Source organism: Denticeps clupeoides, chromosome 18 (genome assembly GCF_900700375.1).
Source record: "Denticeps clupeoides chromosome 18, fDenClu1.1, whole genome shotgun sequence".
Lineage (NCBI taxonomy): Eukaryota > Metazoa > Chordata > Actinopteri > Clupeiformes > Denticipitidae > Denticeps > Denticeps clupeoides.
This window is the reverse complement of record NC_041724.1, coordinates 16,460,055-16,482,366: the sequence shown is the minus strand read 5'-3', so window position 1 is coordinate 16,482,366 and position 22,312 is coordinate 16,460,055. Positions and strand designations below refer to the sequence as shown.

Genomic DNA, 22,312 nt, shown 5'->3' with positions numbered 1-22,312 from the left:
TTGACAGTAAGAATAATCGGTAATTTGTTTTTACTGGTTTGTTGTGGTGCCCAATGCTGCGTGGATTTATGTGATAATTAAAACAAAATGTTTAATTTCTTTGTAGGACAAATTATGCCATCTAGTGTCCAGAAATATTGAATGCATCCCAATGTGAAGTAAAGTATCCTCAGCAACAGAAAAAATAATAAGTGCAGCACATAAATGATAGGGAGTCAGCATCCGTATAGAAATCTTCTTTGTGACAGAACCGAGCAGAACCCAAGATCATTTTCATTATGACGGTATCAGAGTCTCAGGACTCAGGTATTATGTAGTTCTACTTTTAGAGCAGTTCGCTCGAATGCCCCAAAAGACCATTAAAGCATGCTTCAGACGCAGAAACGAGTTAATGGCTGCAGGTTGCTCCTACCAGCTCTTGCGTTTAATGCAAAGGGTCGGAGACACGTGATTAGACTTTTCAATGGAGGCTGCAGGTGTCATGGCAACATCCACGCTGGCAGCACACTGTTGGCCAACTTCATGTAAAAAATGTCAAAAGTAAAGAATAAAGTAATGTGTGTTTCCAAAATGGTTCTAGACTAGTTCTAGAATAGTTTGGATAGTATTTTCTTCTTATTATTAAAGTTGATTATCCCAACTTTATTGTGTTTATTGTGTAAAGTTATCCCAACTTTACTGTGGGCACGAAAGGGATATTTCAAAGAGAGCTGTCATCCTTTCAAATCAGGAGAAAAGTTAACTTTACGTCCTGAAAAGTGTGTCGAAACCATGGAGACCGCAGCCTCATTAAGGCCGCGACGAACCTAATTACCCCTCGCAAATGGCCGACGCCGGTCTATTGACATTCAGGAGTCATTTCCCGGTGAAATTAAAGAGGGAAAGGGCAGTCCAGGTGTGGCATTTTTGGAAGGAGAGACTTCGTCCCTCCGCGGGTCCGACTGTTTGGCCAGCTTTAATTAAAATGGTATTTCCAGCAAGGAGCCTGTGTTTGTTCTGTTAACGAAGCCAGACTATTCTCCGCGGGGTGAAGGAAGGGGAATAGAAAGCGATCTGATTAGCATACGTTAGCATTTGCAGTGGCCACGGATGCGTCGCTGTCCTGCGGGGACGGAGCATCTCGAGCTCTGCTGAAAGCTAATTAAAGCCTCTTTATTAAAGCCTTCGACAGGCCTCTTCCTTTCGCGTTTGGAAATTGGGAATTAAACAGATGCGAGACAAAGTGAGAAGGCCAAAGCACGTGAACCGGACATCTTCTGATCAGCACTTTAACAACAATTTTTTATTTTTTTTTGCGGATGAATCACGCAAAACGTTGAGTTGTACCAGAAAAATACTTTATTTTCAGAACATTATTTACACGAGTTGCCTTTATATGATACATCACAAGCAGGCTTTTTTCAACATGGTGGGGGATGGGATTTTTATATTTGGGAAAACTGGACCATGGAATGATATGAAATGTGCAAAATCAATAACGTATTGCTATAATTAAAGTAGTCCATCTTGATTGTCAAAATAATTATAATAAGAATAATGTTTCGATCATACCATTAAATATTAAACTCTCCCTCATACATTTAGCCTTTGCAGCGTTTCACTCATGGTGTGTATCATGTGGAGCAGGCTGCAGTGAAAAAGCTGAGCTTCTGAATAGAAATTAAGAACGTTTTTATAAGGTAAATGCCAGTCAAAAGTTTGGACGCAGCTACTCTGTGGCTGTTATGGAGACTAAGATGGAGGCCACTAAAGAATATAATGCAAGAAACATATGTAGTATTTGTTGTATCAGGAGATGGTTGATGAATCTGTTTTTTCAGAGTCGCCTCTTTTTACCTTCATGGCTGCTTTGTTCACTATTGTCATCATCAAAAGTCCCTTCATGAGATGCTGATAATTTCTTAGAACATTTTCAGCATAAACCTTCAGGACATGAGTGTGAAATGCTGCAATCACAGCAAATGCTTCCCGGTTTGGAGAGACTGAAATGTTCAACTGTTTTCTTTTCTCTTTTTCTTGTCCTGTGTCTTCATTTTGTGCTATAATGTAATAATGCAAGACCCATAAATGAGTTGGTGCGTCCAAACTTTTAACTGGTAGTTTATGTTCATGGTGGGCTTATAATCAGTGTCATGAATAATACCAGATTCACAAACGTGAGCATCAGCAGTCTGCAGGGGTTCCATCTCAGCACAGCCTCTTCAGTTGTTATAGAGGTCATTGTTGATGATTTCGGGTGTGGACATGTCGTCTCGAGGGTCATAGCTGGAGATGAAGCGCTTCTTCTTTCCGAACGTGGAGAAGGAGTTGTGGACGTCCAGGTCGCTGCTCCTGTGGCAGGGGCGGAGGGTGCAGTGGGCGGAGGGCGTGCCGGGGATGTAAACATTGTGTTGGTAGTCTGGCTGGGCGTGGTGGTTTGGATGAGTTCCTGAATGCTTCTGCTGCTGCTGCGGTTGTGGCTGCTGAATTGTGTGTTGGTGTGTGGGGGTGTAGCATGGTGTCCAGGTACGAGTAGATGAACCTGGTGCAAGTAAAAACAAGAGTGCAGTTGTCATTTAAACTATTTCACCTAAATGCTTAAATCCTTGATGATTCATAAAGTAATATCAGAGATTTATTTGCCTGAACACATTGACCAGCGCATTTTACACTGAAGCCTTGTCCCATCTGAGGTGTCCTTACTGGTGTTATCGTTTAGTTTTCAACAGCACATCACATAGTTAAAGCAGTTTTAAAGTGTTAAATAAATAATTTGGATAATAATATTACTTTGATTGTGTCCTATTATTTCAAGTAGGAGGAAAAAAATGGTGTCCAAACTGGTACTAATTATTTAGAATATCTTTGTCATTGCTGGTTGTGGCTGATTTCCGCTCATTTCCGCTCATGTGACAATATTATATAATATGACTTAAGAACAAGTGACTAAACAGGAAAGCAACTAATGTTAAAAACATAAAAACAGTTTACTCACCCCTTGTATGGTTACCCCAGGTCCAGTACTGCCCTGCCGCTGGTGTGACAAAGTTCTCTGGGTCCGTGTGCAAGGCCTTGCGCATTAGAGTTCCATCCATTTTAAATGAGTTATAGCTGCATGCAAAGCAGGAACAGGAAAGAGGATTTGTCCATTTGAATGAGTATATTACATGTGATGGAAACTGATTACTGCTCATATTTTTCAACGTAATTTTTTTTATTTACATCTTGTAAATGCAAATGTAAAAAATCGCACCTTTTGAGCGACGAGGTCTGGTTCTTGGTAAGAGGCATGTCGGTATTTGGTTGTTTCAGCTGTAAAAACAAATAAAACAAATAATTACAAATAATGTAAAATACATTTTTAAAAAATCATACATATATTATATTCGCGGGGTTTGGCCGCCACCCTGTGGCCAAAAGCTGAACAACATTTTCTTTTGACGGGCGACTCGGCTGACATTCGAATGCCTTTCATCCTTGGGGTAGAGGGGTGGGGGGTTGTGGTTGAGGGGACACAGACACGCGGTGGCGAGTGATATTTATTCTCCGTGTAAGTCGGAGCGCGCGGATTGCACGCTCTAATAATTCACTTAGAGGCCTCGACAATGAGAATGCCATGTACGATTATTATTAGAGCCGCTATTCATTCTACCTCCAGAAACCAATTAGAGCACCGCGGGGATGAAACGAGACACGATTTTAATCTTCAAAGGAAGCCGCTCCGCATACGCAATTAATAGGGGGGTAAAGTAACTATTTTAACGCCTTCCCTTCGTTTTAATTCGAGAATTCACGGCGCGCGTGATGCGTAACGATGAATCCGGGACTGAAATGAAAAATTAACCCCCGGCACTGTTCGGTCTCTGAAATATTAAAATATCCTGTTTTTAGGTCAAATGTGTTATTTTACCATTTTAGTATAACAATAATAAACAGCGTTGATTCTTTCGATGTGACAATTTTTTATATTTAAAAATCGTTTATGAATATGCACGTTATGATCTGAAAGTTGTTCCTATAATGATTTCAGGCCGGCTTTTTCTCTCTCGCTCCCTCGCTTTCTCTCTCTGGGCTGACACACACACACACACACACACACACACACACACACCATCAGCGCTCGCCCCCGTCCTCATATTCCGCGAGGACAAGGCGGTCTAATCGACAGTCGCGACACGTCTCGGCCGACTCCAGCTCCCTCCTTTACCACTTCGGCTACCATTTTCCCTCCATAATGGACGGAACCCGCCACTATTGTGCGTCGACCCTGTCTTGAGTGTTTCTGTGCCCTTGAGACATGTGCTGGAAAAGGCTGGCTGTGGTAATAACGGGGAGTATTTATAAAGTGCGTATAATCCCCGCATCTCCCCACTACACGCGCGTCTAGAGAAACTCTGTTAGTGTAATGATACTAAAACATCAGCTCTGGGAATGAAGCTGAAACGTGCAGTTCTCGCGTGCGTGCGTTCGTGCGTGCGTGCGTGCACCTCGCTCGGCGTCGTGGCTCCGTTGTTGGCCGGCTGCGCGCGGCCGCGCGCGCTCCAGGTCCCGCCGTCGGCGTTGTTCCTCGGGGTGGCGGGGCTGCACGGCTTCAGGAACATGAAGTCGCTCTTGGCGGACTCCGGGCTCAGGCACACTTTGTAGCAGTAGGCTTGGGACAGCGCGCTCGCGGCGTGGCTCTCCACGCAGCCGGTGGGCACCTTCGCGCCGGAGGAGACGTGCAGGTGGTTCAAGTTGGACTTTTTCAGCACCTCCGCGGGGGGGTCGGGCTCCAAGCCGCAGCAGGCGGCGCCGAGCGCGGAGACGCCGTGGTCCCCGTCCTTGTAGCACTTGACGGCGGCCAGCGCGATGATGGCCAGGAGGAAGATGAGCGACACGGTGCTCAGGGACACGATCAGGTAGAGCGCGAGGTTGGACGGGGACCGCGGGCTCAGCGCGAGGTCGCCGAAATCGGACAGAGACTCGGGGACGCCGTCCACCACGGACAGGAGGACGGAGACGGTGGCCGTGAGGGGCGGCTGGCCGTTGTCCTTCACCAGGACGACGAGTCTCTGTCTCGCGGCGTCCTTGTCCGAGAAGCGGCGGATCACGCGGATCTCGCCCGTGTAGAGCGCGACGCTGAACAGCCCCGGGTCGGTCGCCTGCAGCAGCTGGTAGGACAGGCGCGAGTTCTGCCCCGCGTCCGCGTCCGCCGCCGTGATTTTCGCCACGAGGTGACCCGCGTCGGCCGAGCGCGACACCGTCTCCACGGCCGCGGTGCCGTTTCTGGGCGACGGCGACACGATGACCGGCGTGTTGTCGTTCTGGTCCAGGATGAACACGTTGACGGTCACGTTGCTGCCGAGCGGCGGGAAGCCCGCGTCTTGCGCGTGAACTCTGACCTGGAAGTTGCGGAGCTGCTCGTAGTCGAAGGAGCGCAGCGCGTAAATGTTGCCGCTGTCCGAGTTGATGGAGACGTACGTGGACACGGGCATGCCCTGGATCTGGCCGTCCAGGATGGAGTAGGACAGGTACGCGTTTTGGTTGGAGTCGGGGTCGACGGCCGTTACCGAGCAGATGGACGCGCCGGGGGCGTTGTTCTCCGTCACGTAGACGGTGTAGGACGGCTGCGCGAAGCGCGGCGGGTTGTCGTTCACGTCCGACACCTGGACGAGGACAGTCTTCCTCGTGGAGAGGGACGGCGAGCCCGAGTCCCGCGCGGTCAGGGTGATGTTGTACTCGGACACCGTTTCACGGTCGAGGAACTGACCGGTGACCAGCGTGTAGTAGTTCCTGAAGGAGGAGTGGAGCTGGAAGGGGACGCTGCCCGACACCTCGCAGTCCACGTTTCCGTTGTCGCCCGCGTCCCGGTCCATAACGCTGACGACGGCGATGACCGTGCCCGGCGGCGCGTCCTCCTGGACAGGTGTGGACACGGAGGTCAGGATGACCTCCGGCGCGTTGTCGTTCACGTCCAGAACGTCGACCAGCACTTTGCTGTGCACGGGGACCGCGGAAGGTCCCTTGTCTTTGGCCTGGACGTACAGCTCGAAGACGGCGGCCTTCTCGTGGTCCACGACCCCCTTCACCCGGATCTCTCCCGTGTACGAGTCCACGTTGAACAGCTCGCGCACTTTCAAGGGCGCGTGGCCACTGAACGAGTACGACACCTCGCCGTTGGTGCCCTCGTCCCGGTCCGTGGCGTTCAGCTTGAGCACCAGCGTGCCCCTCGGGGCGTTTTCCACCAGCGTCACCCGATAAACAGCCCGGTCGAACGCGGGCACGTTGTCGTTGGCGTCGAGCACGGTGACGGTGATCTTTGCCGTGCCCGAGCGCTCCGGCGAGCCTCCGTCCAGCGCCGTCAGCACCATCTCGTGCGCCTTCCGGTTCTCGCGGTCGAGCGGGACCTCCAGCACCAGCTCGGCGAATTTGCTGCCGTCGTTGCGCGTCTGCGTGTCCAGGGCGAAGTGGTCGTTCGCGCCGAGCAGGTAGGAGCGCAGGGAGTTGGAACCCGCGTCAGGGTCCTGCGCGCTCTCCAGCGGGAAGCGCGAGCCCGGCGCCGCCGACTCGGCGATCTCCAGGTTGAAGTCGCTCCACGGGAACGCGGGCGAGTTGTCGTTCACGTCCAGAACCTCCACCTCGACCCGGTACAGTTCCAGCGGGGATTCGATCACGACCTGCAGGTGCAGGAGACAAGTCGGGCTCTGCTCGCACAGCTCCTCGCGGTCGATCTTTTCGTTGACGAACAGGATCCCGTTCTCTAAATTCACCTCCAGATACGGCCTCCGCGCGCCGGACACCAGGCGGAAGCGGCGCGCGGACAGCTTGGTGACGTCCAGACCAAGGTCCTCCGCGATGTTCCCGACGAACGCGCCGTGTTCCAGCTCCTCGGGGACGGAGTAGCGCATCTGCGCCAGGACCGCGTCCAGGGCGCTCGCGCACAGGAGCAGGCAGAGCGCGCGCGTCGCCAGACCCCGGTCCATTTCAGCGGCGCGCACAGAGGTCAAAGGGTGAACAAGGCGCCGTCCGAAACGTACCTCACACACGACCGGGCCGAAGCCAAACACATCACGTCCGAGTTTTATTCAAGTTCACGATGAAAAATAATAATAAAACGAATAACACGAATAAAGAAAGGATCCCGAGTTCGCGCGACGGGGGCGTGCGTGTCGCGCTCCGCGCGCGCTGCACCGCTGTGTGAGCGGGGGCGGCTCGCGCTTTGATTTCAGGCGGTTCGAGGAGGCGGCGGGTGGGGAGGTGGGAGGAAGGGGGGGTGGGGGCTCCTTCGAGAGCCTTCGTATTGGAGGACGGCAACTTTGAATACCCGCTGTGATCACGGCGCCAACGCGTTTAACCCTCGCGACACCGCGACATCTTATATCTGTCAGTTACTAGAATTATTATCATTTGTTTAAATATAGAGAATATGTTATTTGAATATTTTAAGGGACCGTAGAGACATCGATTTTTTTAGGGGGGGTCGGACGTTTTTCACAAGATTATCTTCTGGAAGGTTTATTTTTCATGTCACAAACGCATGACATGATGTCCACAGCACAAATGACAAATCTTTTACTCTGGGAGATTATCCCGCTCCCTCTCTACACGCTTAAAGAGGACAAGACAAGAGGGGGGTCATCCGCGTTCCTTTCCAGCTCCTCCTCCTTTCCGAGAAAGTAAAACAAATACATCAAATCCAGCCGCAGGTTTAAATGACCGCGAAACGCAATCCGCATGTCGACTTAACCGCAAGCAGATGGTTAAGCTTTTGCCAAGAATGATTGCATTTCTGAAAAACCGCGACTTCCTCCGGTCCCCTCCTCTTCTTTTTAATTAACGGAGCGCGGGGGGATTAGCGCGCGCCGTTCGGGATCAGTCGTTTCCCGACAGAGGAATATAAACGTTTCCTGACGAATAATCCGAAGAGCGAGCGCCCGTTTAAACGTCTAACATGCAGCGCGCAAGTTTAAAGCCGAACTCATCCACCGGCTTTGACTTTTTTTTTCTGACTTTTTCTCGTACACCTGAGTTCACAAAGCCACCAGACAGAGAGAGTCAATTTACTGTCGATTTACAGTCATTCCCCTTCAGAAGTTGAATGCGTCTCCAAAAATTATCCTAGACTGCCACCTTGTGGAGAAACTACGACTGCTCTTCTAAAAAGGTCACAGATACTGTTTCATCAGGGACAAAGAACAATACATTTGTTTCGTTGTAGCTTAATTCAAAAGAAACATCCAGTTCTTCACTCCCAGCCCGGTATTGACTGCAGGCCTTTTTTTTATTCCTGCATCTCTCTCTACTGTGTTTGATTGATCGCAGACTGATTTTCGGATTTTCATTAGCATACTCATTAACATAAAAAAATAAAATTAAGCACCTAGTTTTAAATACCTTTCGTATATTTACATTTACAGCATTTATCAGACGCCCTTTATCCAGAGCGACTTACAATCAGTAGTTACAGGGACAATAGCTTCTAGGAATATTGCATCCATCCACATTGGCCTGGAGGGAATCGAGACATTGAGAGTGCAAGCAAATATGTTTAATTTCTCAAGTAACAGTAACAAGCAACAAAAAGGGTAAACGGCATACATCCTTGGTTTTGTTTAATCTATTGTTCTCAAAATAATAAGACCAGAAAGAGCTGCCTCGTTTTATGGTGTAATGTGATTTCCAGAAATAATTCTATTAATTAAATAATTAATTTAATTAACTAAAAAAAAGTCTGCTGTAGAACGTGTTTCCAGGATTTCGTGACTCTGTCTGACCCCTACTGGTCATTTATCGAAATGCATCGAAAAAAATATTTTTTAAAAATACAAACGAAATACAATTAACCGTTCCTAAAATTAATAAACACACTATTATTAAAAGCTTGAAAAGTGACATATTCACATGATTATGCAGATTGGTACTGTAATACTTCTAAAAACACTATTATGGAAGTATGGGACTGATGTACGTGTGTCCATATGCAGTTCTGAGGTCTTGTGAAATCAGTTAAACTGATAATTTATCTTTACCTTTCAACGACTAATTTACATGTGTTGCATTTAAAACATGTACTTTTTCACAGCGACTTCCTCAAGTGACCTCAGCGATGATATTCTTCTGCTGGATCAGGCATGGAAGTGAAGTGATTGTCATTGTGAAACACTGCAGCACAGCACACAGAACAGCACTGCAGGTCTAAAAACGGCACCTATGTTTCAAGGTACGTCAGTGAGGAAGCTTAGCAACTTTTTTCAGTCATACAAAACAAATAATGCACCAGAGCAGCATAAAAACGCCAGGCCGCGCCCAAGATTCGAAACTAATGAAAAATGTAAACCTCATATATAACAAAATTATTTTATGCATGTGTTCAACATCAAAATACAACAAAAAACAATACACAATCATTATACAACATATACAATTATGGTCTTATAGACATGTACAGACATTATACAAATTTTAAACATGACTGAATGACTTACAGTTGTGGAGCAACTTCTTGCTCAGGGACATAATGGTAGGATGTGGGGTTTGAACTTGTCACTTACGTACTATCACTTTATATGGAGATTTTCAGCAGGATGCAGTACCAGTAAAAAATGGTTTGCAGTGAAGGTAGAAAATATTCCTATGTAAGATGGTTCTATGGGTTTCCATAGTGTATCCTAGTGTAAGTTCAAATATGCTAACATTTAAGCATTTATCAGATGCCTATTATGGAGCGTGGAGAGTGCCACAATACAATAAATATAACAATAATTTAGCTATTTAAATGTGTCATTAATTCATTAACTTTTTAGATATTTAAAAAAAGGATATCTGTGTTGCTGCACATCATGAAATAAATGTATCTGTCACCTTTACCGATCAAAGTCAGTGGGCGGGTCTAGCACTGTTTTCTAGTCGGATGATTGCTTTGGTCAGAAGGAATTTTTCCAAACATGGCGGCTCTCGTGGAGGATCTGAATGAGTTTTCTGAACCTTGCAGATGACATTGATTTGGGAGTTGCTGACACAGTATATGTAATAAGTAAAACTGAAGAGTTAATTGAGACTGAGTTATTTCTGTACTATACGATCAAGATATTGACATGAGAATAACAACAAACGTAGAAGACGTACTCCAGCGCTTCTCCAGGAGAGCTACCGTAGCTCAACAGCAACAAAGAAGCGGACCAGGACCAGGACCAGGACCAGGGCGCTTGGCGTTATTCCACAAAGTGGTTTAAGGTAACTATTTGGATATTTATTATTTTTGTTCAGTTCATTGCTTAGCCATTCTGAATTGTTATCCATTAGAGTACAGTCCAACTCGTTAGACAACCAACTCTCCTTCTCGACTCACATCAGCAACCTTTCCCACTCATGTAGATTCCTTCTCTACAATATCAGACGAATCCGCCCTTATCTGTCAACCCAGGCCACCCAGATACAGGTTCAGTCCTTAGTAATCTCACGACCAAACTGCTTATGGCATATTGATGGTAACCATACGCTCATAAGCTATTAGATAGTTGCTTATAACCAATACACCTTTCAAGAAATGTCTTACAAATGCATTTATTTAATTTATAATGTGGTTCTTTTTGTTTTAAAACTGCCTTCCAGGTGGAGATTTATTGTCCATGGAGGAGTGAATGGTTTTAGCCGATTAGTGCTGTACCTAATTGTGGCTGGCAATAGAAGGGCGAGCACTGTGTTACAGAGCTTTAGTGCTGCTTTTGAGCAGTACAGGCTGCCTTCAAGGGTACGTTCCGATAAAGGTGGGGAGAAACCCCCCGGATTCGTCTGACAAGTCTAAGCCTTATCAGGGCTCTTAGTTTGTATACTTGATATTCTATAGAAATCGAACGAGAATTGCTGGTGTCTTCCCATTGTAAGTCGCTTTGGATAAAAGCGTCTGCCAAATAAAGTAAAGTAAAGTAAAGTAAAGTAAAGTAAAGAAACTGATGTTGCAGAATTTAGGATCAGAAGCAGGGGTAACAACAGGAAGTCACACATCACTGGCAGAAGTTTATTCCCTGCATGAATCTTCCTCCTTTAGAGATGCCTGGAACTTTCATGCTCTCAGACCTGAAAAAAATCGATCACCACAGCAACTCTGGACGAGATACAGAGAGCAAGGTCCCATGGAAGATCCTGCAGAGGTAAAGATTGTGTTCACAAAGTGTCACAAAATGTCATAAAGCTCAAAGTGTTAAGTAGGAGTTAAAAAGTTGAATTGCTGACGTATCTTTGATAAATTGTGGATTACTTTTTTATGCTAAATTCTTATACATTTAAGACTAACATTATGATGATAATTGGGGCAATTACTGTATATTACAACAAATGGGCTGACCTAGTCTTTTTCTTAAAAGTTTCTAATTTGTATAGAAATATTTTAATATTAAGGTTCATCAGACACATGTATTCAGAAACAATCTCTTGTGAAATTTGAATGCAGCTGTAACAAGACTAATCTAGTTTGTTTCATTCAGGTTTCAGAGGACTATGGGATTGACTGGAATGGACCTCACAATCACAACTCAGCATGCTGTAATAAGCAAGCATGAACAAAAAATACGAGAGTATTTAAAACAAACTCTTGTTATATAAAACAATATTTTTGCATTTTGGTTGTAAATAAAACACAGCTTTATTTAGATTCTTTAAAGTCCTTGTAGTTTTTGAAGGGGGCTGGCAGCTTCAGAGTTGGGTCAGTGTCCCTGATGAAGCTAAAGATCAGAATAGATTAGAGAATAGCAAACGTTTAGTTTATTATTTAAAAATTATTTAAAGTATTACAACTGTTTAAATTCTGAAGCACTTCATCTATTATACAAGTATAATTGTTCATATCTTTTACCTGTTTCAATGAACATCTTTAGGAAACCACTCTCAATGTCAAATTCTTCATCTTCTTCATCACTTTCCTCAGCTGGCCATGTGATTTTGTCTAGAAGGATCTGGAAAGAAAGAAGGTGTATAACATTTTAACCAGCTTATTTCAATACAAAGACACAATGTGTCACAAATACCTGGGATGTAAACTGCTTTTCTGCCATCTTGGGGAAAAGAAGTGGGACAACATCTGGCCGAGATGTGAGCAGAGGCCATACAATCACATCTTTAAATCCCTTCCTCAACTGCTTTATCTGACGCATAGTCCTCCCAATCACCTCAGAGACAAAACACATCCATATTATACAATAAACATCCTCAACCCATACACCTGGAAATTAAAATAAAGACATACATAAATTCAACTATTGCACTAGTTTTACTTCAACAAGCTGATGTTCAGAATGAATAATCTCTTGCTCAGCACCCATACCTGAGAGCTAACAGATGCAATACTGTCAATACTTAAAAGAAGTGAGAAATATTTTTTAAGAGCAATGAAATGCAGCAGTTATACGTTTTTGAAGAACTTTAGCTGTGGGCAATGACTGAATATCAAGTTAATTTTCACTACTAAACAATTAACAGCATCAATGTTATGTTTAAAATCTGTCTATTTAACCCTTATCAGAGTTAACCAAACAACCCAGAGTGTACAATATTGTACCCTATTCCTTAACCAGAAACATGTTCCCAGAGTAGATTCTGCTTAAAAACTGAGCTTGAGCTGGCTCTTTAATAAGCCTCCAGTCTAAATGGCAACAAAAACAAATTAAATCAAACTTTGCCATTTTGTTTTACCCCAGATTCTCTTAAAGGTTAGGCTTTGTGTGCATCAGTTCTCCTGAACAATATTATTTTTTTTTTTTATCAACATTATTGACAGGTTAGTCATAACCTATTCAGATCTATTTTTTTTTTTCAAATTCAATTTTACCTGAATTACCTAAGTAGACATATAACATTTATTTATTATGTTTCAAACGTTATCATTCTACTAAATGTATGTAATGCTTTATAACAGCCCTAATGTAATGACACAAACCATTGTTGGATTCTGTGTGATCAAATTCCTCTGTCATGGCCAACACGCATCCAGCCCACCAGAGAGCGCCAGACCAACCGAGAAGACCACGACCCGGAAGAGGAAACGGAAGAGTGCAGCGTCGAGTATAAAATTTGGGTGACCCCGAGGAGACGCTGCACGCTCTTTGTATGAGACTACTCATTCGAGACGCTCGCTGCCTTAAACCACGACCTAGATCTATCGACCAATGAATTACGACCTTCGCCTGCCCCCGACACAAAGAATTGCTTGGTTCTTTCGACATACATGTTCCCCGGCCTTCCTGCCTCCCAAGACGTCCTCCCGTCCCGCCCACGTTCCTGGGCAACCCTTCCTATTCTCTTCCTCCACGTCCCCATTCCCCGCCAGTCTCTCCCCCACAGACCAAACGCCCCCGATCCTCCTCCCCAGCCCCTAGCATGTCTGCAAATGCGTCACAGAACTCACCGTGTGACATCCTCATTGTCAATCACTATTAGTAATACTGCATTTTCTGCTGGTGTTTCAGGTCTCACTGGAACACTGTCACTGACTGTGGATGGATTTTCTTCCTCTTGGCTCCTGACTTGATCTCTACCTGATTCCTGCATGGGTGTCCTTAAAGTTCACACAATTAATATAGTCATACTTCTTTATTTCAGTGCACTAAAGTATGAAATAGACATTTTCTTGTCAAGGAACTGATAATGCAGGTCTCATAGGTCTTATGCAACATACCCATAACAGTCCACTCTGTGAAGTTTCATGTCTGAGAAGGGAACTTCTTTCTGACAAGTGATGCAGGTGATGATTAGTCCAGAGGAGCAGCCCGGGCTCTGTAACCAAAAACAAATATAATAATATATAATAATGTAACCGGGTGGGAAATTCCAATTTCTCCTGATCTAAGTAATGTACGCATTTTTGCCCATGGGTGGCGGAAGATCACTGGGTCACTGTGAAGTGAGGGCTCAGGTTGTATTTTCCGGTCTCCACAGGTAGCGGCGAGCAGCAAAGGGGCGCACATGGCGAGGTGTAGCGAACTCGGTATTGCTGAGGAGTGAAAAACGTTCTTGTGTCCACGGAGCATGATACGTGAGTTTCGGCGTTATGCTATGCAATTATGGAGAAACAAAGAGTTATACGTCCGGCGGTAATAAAGAAATGCTTTCATAAAGGTGTAACCGCGAGCGGAATTAAAATTAAAATGCATAAAATGAATGTGTTGTGTGCCGATGAAATGCGCAGATTTCTTGTTAATGTCTATTTTCAGACATGTGACGGTATGTGTTTTCTTTAGTGCCGTGGTGTGTGGCATAAGCCATTGCAAGCAACGTTGTAAAGAGTTTCTAAGGAACCTGAGACGTAAGTTGCAGAGGCTACACCAATAATTTCTGTTTTGTTTAATTGAAATTAATCTAATTTTCTGTGTTTTACTGTGCAGTCAGAGGCCACTGCCGTATTTTGAATGCCGTATTTTGAATAACGTATTTTCTTTTGGTACTGTTATTTTGAATACTGTGTTTTTCTGGATACTGTTATTTTGGACATTTTATTTTATCTTTGTTATCTGTTCATTGGAATCAGGGGTCCATGTTTATTTTCTGTTAGTGTGAGGAAACAAAAACCCAGCTGTTCTGAGCAGCTCGCAAATAAAGAACCCCACGTTAAATTTATGGTTGTGTGGTGTCAGTTTCTCGACCCGCCACAATAATATTGAATTTTAGTTTTATTCATCAGTGAACATGCATCTTATATGATAATGAATCGATATCTAATGTAATTTACACAATCAAGTGGAAGGTCCTCTTGAAGTGGACGTATGTAGAACGTAGCATGTCCGATCATCGTTGCTGGATCTTTCAGATAGTCAAGGGTGTATCCAGTGCTGGGACACTGAAGTAATGCAAGTTTTCGACTGAGAGTACATCCTGCAATTTTCCTCCTTCTTTCCTTTCCTCCTTCTTCTAGCTTTGGAAACACTTCCATCAGTTTATTTGTTACAACCATGGGATCATGGTCATTTCCTAAATATAAATACACATAGGCCTAATGCTTAAAAACTCAATAAGTCACTTTTTTCTCTCCAAGTCCAGAGGCAAGAAGGTCTGCTATAAGCAGAATGCTTGGAACTTTATCAGCCTCATTGTCTGCCAAACAGTAGAAAGTGCGGGTGTAGCTCCTTTGATGAACTTGGCTTTGTACAGCTGGCCGTCTCGTAAAACTCCTTCTCACCCTGACATTATATGGAGCAAAGAGCCTCGCTACCTCGGCTGCAAAGCAGTAGAAATGTCACAGTATAAGCCCTAACTTAAAACAACCAAATCGGACAGATTAACATTATTTGAAACAATACACTTGGCAAAGCATCATAAAAACAAAACTACTCACTGCAATGAACTTTTGACTTTGTGGCTACTAGCACCCAGTCATATATAAATATAAAATAAACAGGATGTGGAGTACAACACGTTTCCTAGTTTGAAAAGCCAATAGGTTTTTCTGTTTTTCACTGACTCCTACTGGCTGCTTTGGTGAATCATCATCAAAATCATAAAGAAAAGATGTAAACTAAAAAGCTTTGGTTCGAACCTCTGGACGAGACCGGAACATTAGATATCCGGTGACGGAGTTGAAGTATCCCCTGAGCTACCCAGCGTGACAAGTGAATGTGAGATGTCTTCCTTTAGTAAGTCGGTTGAGCATATTTACTTTCCTGAAGCACTGTGATATATTTAAAAGGCCAAATTTAAATACATGTCTAAGACCAGTTCATTTTCACCTGTAAGCTGACATGTGCATTGATTTGCTTTTTTTAACGATGATAATAATATTACCTTGTTTATCAGTCTAGTTTGGGCAACTCTCTCTACAAAAAATCCATTTCGGAAGGTAAGAGAACCTTCCCTACTAGTCCCTGGAGAACACACACATTGTTTATCTCCTCTACCAATACGCCAGCTTTCAGTAATGCATCTAAAACTAGAAATATGCCTTTAATCTGATTATATCGAAAGTGCGCAAGTTTAATTTCACAAGCAACACTGCTATGAAACATGAGCTCAGTCGAGTTACAGTGGGGACCTGTTTTTGCTTTTGTTTCATCTATTGCTAAAAACAAAAATTGTGGAGTAATTTACATGTGTTGCATTTAAAACATGTACTTTTTCACAGCGAATTCCACAAGTGACCTCAGTGATGATATTCTTCTGCTGGATCAGGCATGGAAGTGAAGTGATTGTCATTGTGACACACTGCAGCACAGCAGGTACGTTGACTAGACTGGAGAAATTTAGACACGTCTGATTCAGAGAGGGGAGTAAAGGAAGACAGATTCCTGGTTTCAGAGGTAACAGCAGGACGGGGTCTGGGGTTAGGCGGTGAGAATTGTTTGCTAATGTCAGCCACCTTCTCTGTGAAGAAGGTAGTGAAGTCTTCAGATGAGAGAGAAGTGGAGGGGGGAGGGGTGGAGGATTCAGGAGACGGTTGAAAGTCGAGAAAAGTTTTCGAGAGTCATTGCAGTTGCTTACTTTGTCCTGGAAGTATCTGGTCTTTGCTGTAGTGACAGCAGCAGAGAAGAATTTCAGGAGAGATTGATACTTTTTTTAATACTTTGATTGATACTAATTAAGTTGAAGCGGGCACTTGGATTTCCTCCACTGCTTTTCAGCTGCTCTATGATGGGTCCTGTGGCGGCGAACCTCGTCAAAGATCCACGGCGAGGGTGGAGTCGCATGTGTTGGTTTTGAGGTTAGAGGGCAGAGTCTCTCGAGGCAAGATGTTAGTGTGGAGTAGAGGATGTCTGTAGCACAGTTAGTGTCCTGAATAGAGAGGATGTCTAGGGGGGAGAGCTCAGAGGAAACAGCGGAAGACAGTTGAGTAGGCCAGAGGGTGCGGAGATTACGGCGAAATTGTGTTAAGTGTGAGGTGGGTTTGGGGGGATAGTCTGAAGTGAATAAAAGAGTGATCGGATAGATGTAGAGAAATGACAGATGTGTTGGCTGTGGAGCATTTGCGTGTGAGTACGAGATCTAGTTGTTTTCCAGCTCTGTGTGTTGCGGGCGTGCAGAGAAGTGTGAAGTTGGAAGCAGAGATGAAGTGTTGGAAGTCAGTTGTTTGTGGCTTGAGGAGATCGAGGTTGAAGTCTCCTAGTAGCACAAGGGGCAGTTCCTCATCTATAATTGAGGAGAGAGTTGTGTCTAGTTCCTCTACAAAGTTCCCCAGCGGACCTGGAGGACGATATACAGCAACTATGGACATTTTTACTGGGTGTGTAATAGTTACTGCATGGAACTCAAAACTGGTTGTTTGAATAGCAGAAACGGGAGTGAATTTCCAGTCCTTGGAAATGAGCAAGCCTGTGCCCCCTCCCCTGCCAGTGGGGCGGGGGGTATGAGAGAAGTAGAGAGATGCTCTTATGAGCTGGTCTTGTACAATTTACCCAGGTTTAAGCTTTACTCAGTTCAGCGTACTTGTCTTTCAATAACTGAGGCTCGAACTTATAACTTTGTGGCTACAAGCAATTAAATATAAAATAAACAGGATGTGGAGTACAACACGTTTCCTAGTTTAAAAGCCAGTTTTTACTGACCCCTACTGGCCACTTTGGTGAATCGTCATCAAAATCAGAAAGAAAAGATGTAAACTAAAGAGCTTGAAAACGTTTGTAAAACAGAATTTAAATGCAAGCTGAACTAAACAAACAGTAAAGAAAGTTAGAAACCCATAGCCAGAATCAAAACGCTGGACTGCACCCAGAGTTTGAACCTCTGGCTCGTGGACCTGGAGATTAGATATACCGGTGACAGAGTTGAAGTATCCCCTGAGCTCAGCTGATAGAGCGGAAGACTGTAGTTCTACTCCCTGTAATCCTTAGGTCGCCGGTTCAATTCTGGCTCAAAGGACTTATTTTCTATATAAAAATCAGAAAAATGTAATTTTTGTTCAATTTTGTTCAATCTTGGTTGTTCAGTTTTGTTCAATCTTGGTTGTTCAATTTTGTTCAATCAAATGTAAATTTTGTTCAATTCCGTCTTGAAGGACTTTTTTTTCGAAGAAAAAATCCTGAACAGAAAAAAGAAATAAAATGTTACAAACCTTCCCTGACCGGGGAATTGAACCTAGGACCAAATCCAAACCACTAGACCACCAGGTACTATTGGCTAATTCAAGATTTAAAAGTGTCTTGCTGACTAAAAGAGATTTTGCTGTACAGCCAAGGCCTGGCTAAATGGCAAATTTTTACGTCCCTTTCTAGACGGGGACGGGACCCCGGGCAGTTGGATAAGAGACCTGAATCCTAACCTTGAAAAACTTGGATCGCTAGATAATTTCTGGCTTGAAGAAATTTTTTCTAAGGAAAAATCCTGAAAATCATAAAGGGAAGAACCTTACAAATCTTTCCCTCACCGGGAATCAAACCCAGGCCACTGCGGTGAGAGCGCCGAATCCTAACCACTAGACCACCAGGGACCTTCTCATTGTAATTGATTAAAAAAGTTCTGTCACTATTTAGTTTTTTGTTGTAAGTGGAATCCATATTATTATTTTCTTACTGACTAAAAGATTTTTGTTGTTTTTACAACCCAGTTCTGGTTCTCAGTTCTTCTTTTTGACACACGTTCATATATAATGCTGGTTGTGTATTGTTTGTTCCTTTGATAGCTCAGCTGGTAGAGTGGAGGACTGTAGTTGTACTGCCTGAAATAGATAAATAAATTAAATAAATTATTTAAATGACCTTTAAAAAAAAGTCTGCTGTAGAGCGTTTCCATAATTTCCTGACTTTGTCTGACCCCTACTGGTCAATTATCAAACTGATTAAAAAAAAGATTTTTTTTTAATACAAACGTAATACAATTAACAGTTCCTAAAATTAATAAACACACTAGTATTAAAAGCTTGAAATTTGACATGTTCACACTATTATGCAGATTGGTACTGTAATACTTCTAAAAACACAATTATAGAAGTATGGGACTGATGTATGTGTGTCCATATGCAGTTCTGAGGTCTTGTGAAATCATTTATCTTTACCTTTCAACGACTAATTTACATGTGTTGCTTTTTGCTAAAAACAGGAATTGAAAGTTCTGCAAATAATAAGACCACAAAAAGCTGCCTCATTTCATGGTGTAATGTAATTTCCATAAATAATTAAATTAAGTAAATAAATCATTTAAACAACCTCTGCTGTAGAGCGTGTTTCCAGCATTTCCTGACTTTGTGTGACCCTTACTGGTCAATTATCAAACTGCTTTAAATTTGTATTTTTTTTAAATATAAACGTAATACAATTAACAGTTTCTAAAATTAATTAACACACTAGTATTAAAAGCTTGAAATTTGACATATTATATATATATATGTGTGTGTGTGTGTGTGTGTGTATATATATATATATATATATATATATATATATATATATATATATATATATATATATTACTCAAATAATATGATATGGTAATGTTATTGAAAAACTAAAGATAGAGAAAATGTGATCTTTTTACACTTTTTCACATACACCTTTCCACAAAGCAACCAAACAGAGAGAGTCAATTTACTGTCAATTTACTACAGTCATTCTCCTTCAGAAGTTGAATGCGTCTCTAAAAATGATCCTAGACTGCCACCTTGTGGAGAAACTACACGACTGCTCATATAAAAGGCAACAGAGACTGTTTCATCATGGACAAAAACAATACATTTGTTTCGTTGTAGCTTAATTCAAACTGTAGGCCTATTTTATTCCTGCATCTCTCTCTACTGATTTGATTGATCACAGACTGATTTTCGGATTTTCATTAGCCATAATCATTAACATAAACCAAAACAGCACCTAGCACCTAGTTTTAAGTAGCTTTAGTACCTTTTGCAAAAAATTAATGACTGCATGCAGATGAGTTCTGTGTAGATATATTATAATTTCTGCATTTAACTCTGTAGAGTCATTACAGCTTCTAGAAATATTGCATCCATCCACATTGGCCTGGAGGGAATCGAGACATTGAGAGTGCAAGCAAATATGTTTAATTTCTCAAGTAACAGTAAAAAGCAACATTTGTAAACGGCATAAATCCTTGGTTTTGTTTCATCTATTGCTAAAAGCGTGAATTAAAAGTTCTGAAAATAATACGATCACAAAGAGCTGCCTCGTTTCATGGTGTAATGGGATTTCCAGAAATAGCTAAATTAATTAAATAATTAATTTAATAAACTTAAAGAAAGTCTGCTGTAGAACGTGTTTCCAAGGTTTTCTTGACTTTTTCTGACCCTTACTGGTCATTTATCAAACTGCATTACAAAATACTTTTTTTACGTAATACAATTAACACTTCCTAAAGTTAATAAACACACTAGTATTAAAAGCTTGACAGTGACATATTCACATGATTATGCAGATCAGTACTGTAATACTTCTAAAAACACAATTATGGAAGTATGGGACCGATGTGCGTGTATCCATATGCAGTTTTGAGATCTAATGAAATAAGTTAAATACCATTTATCTTTACCTTTCAACAACTAATTCACATGTGTTGCATTTAAAACATAAACTTTTCCACAGCGACTTCCACAAGTAACCTCAGCGATTATATTCTTCTGCTGGGTCAGGCATGAAAGTGAAGTGATTGTCATTGTGACACACTGCAGCACAGCAGGTACGTCAGTGAGGAAGCTTGGCAACTTTTTTTCAGTCATCCAAAACAATAATGCACCAGAGCAGCATAAAAACGCCAGACCGCGCCCGGGATTCGAACCTCATGCCCACGGACCGTGAGACTGGAGACCGGTGATATAACCCCTGAGCTACCTGGCGTCAAGTGAACTCTAAGCTGAGATGCTTTTATGAGCTGGTCTCCTACAATTTACCCAGGTTTAAGCCTTACTCAGTTCAGAGTACTTGTCTTTCATTTACTAAGACGGCAAGGAAAAAACAGGAAAATACTTCTCTCACACCGATTTAATTCTACAATCCCAAGCTTGCGACTGTGCAGACTGTTCTGAGTGGAAGGATCAGAGTCCATTCTATAAGCCACATACAAAGAATATTTTCATTGTGGAATTAGTCTTCTAGTTTGCTGTGCTCTTACACAGAAACTAAAGTAAACCTCATATATAACAAAATCCTTATATGTATTCTTTCACTTCAACATCAGAATACAACAATAAACAATAGACAATCATTATACAATATTCAATTATGGTCTTATAGACATGTACAGACATTATACAAATTTTAAACATGACTGAATGACTTACAGTTGTGGAGCAATTTCTTGCTCAGGGACATAATGGTAGGATGTGGAGTTTGAACCTGTCACTTATGTACTATCACTTTATATGGAGATTTGCAGCAGGATGCAGTACCAGTAAAAAATGGTTTGCAGTGAAGGTAGAAAATATTCCTATGTAAGATGGTTCTATGGGTTTCCATAGTGTATCCTAGTGTAAGTTCAAATATGATAACATGTAAGCATTTATCAGACACCCTTATCCAGAGAGACTTACAGTCAGTATTTTCAGGGACAGTCCCCCTGAATACAGTGTTAAGTGTCTTACTCAGGGACTCAGGGGCACAACAATTGAGGTTTGAACTTGTGACTATGTGGCTACTAGCACCCAGTCATATATAAATATAAAATAAACAGGATGTGGAGTACAACACGTTTCCTGGTTTAAAAGCCAATAGGATTTTCTGTTTTTTTACTGACCCCTACTGGCCGCGTTGGTGAATCATAATAAAAAAAAGATAGAAGAAAAGTAAACTAAAGAGCTTGTAAACGTTTGTAAATAAGAATTTAAGTGTAAGCAGAACTAATCAAACCGTAAAGAAAGTTAGAAAACCATCGCCAGTATTAAAACGCTGGACTGCACCCGGGGTTTGAACCTTTGGCCCGTGGACCAGCAGGTTAGTTAACCGGTGACGCAGTTGAAGTATCCCCTGAGCTACCCAGCGTGACAAACATATGTGAGATATTTTCCTTTAGTAAGTCGGTCGAGCACATTTACTCTCCTGAACCACTGTTATATATTTAAAAGCCCAAATTTAAATACATGTCTAAGACCAGTTCATTTTCACCTATAAGCTGATTTGCTTTTTAATGATAATAATAATAGCTTGTTGTTGGGTCCAGTTTGGGTCCATTTAAATCAAAAGTCTGCAAGTTTAATTTCACCAGCAACATTTATACCACTGTTATGAAACGTGAGCTCAGTCGAGTTACAGTGGGGACTTGTTCTTGCTTTTGTTCCTTCTTCAATATACAAGGTGCATTAATCATTTTACTGTGAAATGTCTGTTTTTCTTGAAGCCTGTTAAACACACACACACACACACACACACACACACACACAAACACACACAAAGGGGCAATGGTGGCCTAGTGGTTAAGTAAACAGCCCTGTAATGAGAAGGTT

General features: G+C 42.6%; 1 protein-coding gene, 1 long non-coding RNA gene and 1 other non-coding gene across 3 annotated transcripts in view; 1 reads left to right on the top strand and 2 right to left on the bottom strand.

Annotated features, from left to right (window-relative positions):
- The window catches only part of LOC114768581 (protocadherin-10-like), a 46,195-nt gene extending 39,055 nt beyond the window's left edge, over positions 1-7,140 (bottom strand). Inside the window, exons 1-4 of the mRNA XM_028960937.1 lie at positions 4,467-7,140; positions 3,233-3,291; positions 2,975-3,090; positions 2,211-2,521 (exon numbers count right to left, since the gene is read on the bottom strand). Of these exons, the coding sequence (XP_028816770.1) occupies positions 2,211-2,521; positions 2,975-3,090; positions 3,233-3,291; positions 4,467-6,941 (2,961 nt within the window). The 5' untranslated portion in view covers positions 6,942-7,140. The remainder of the gene's footprint in view (positions 1-2,210; positions 2,522-2,974; positions 3,091-3,232; positions 3,292-4,466) is intronic.
- Positions 7,141-8,914: 1,774 nt separating this feature from the next.
- LOC114767956 (uncharacterized) lies at positions 8,915-12,342 on the top strand. The gene is made up of 3 exons (XR_003743008.1): positions 8,915-9,178; positions 10,045-11,108; positions 11,442-12,342. It is a non-coding gene; the product is annotated as an uncharacterized LOC114767956 (long non-coding RNA).
- Positions 12,343-18,289: 5,947 nt separating this feature from the next.
- Positions 18,290-18,361, bottom strand: trnae-cuc (transfer RNA glutamic acid (anticodon CUC)). Its single transcript has one exon. It is a non-coding gene; the product is annotated as a tRNA-Glu (tRNA).
- Positions 18,362-22,312: the final 3,951 nt, after the last annotated feature.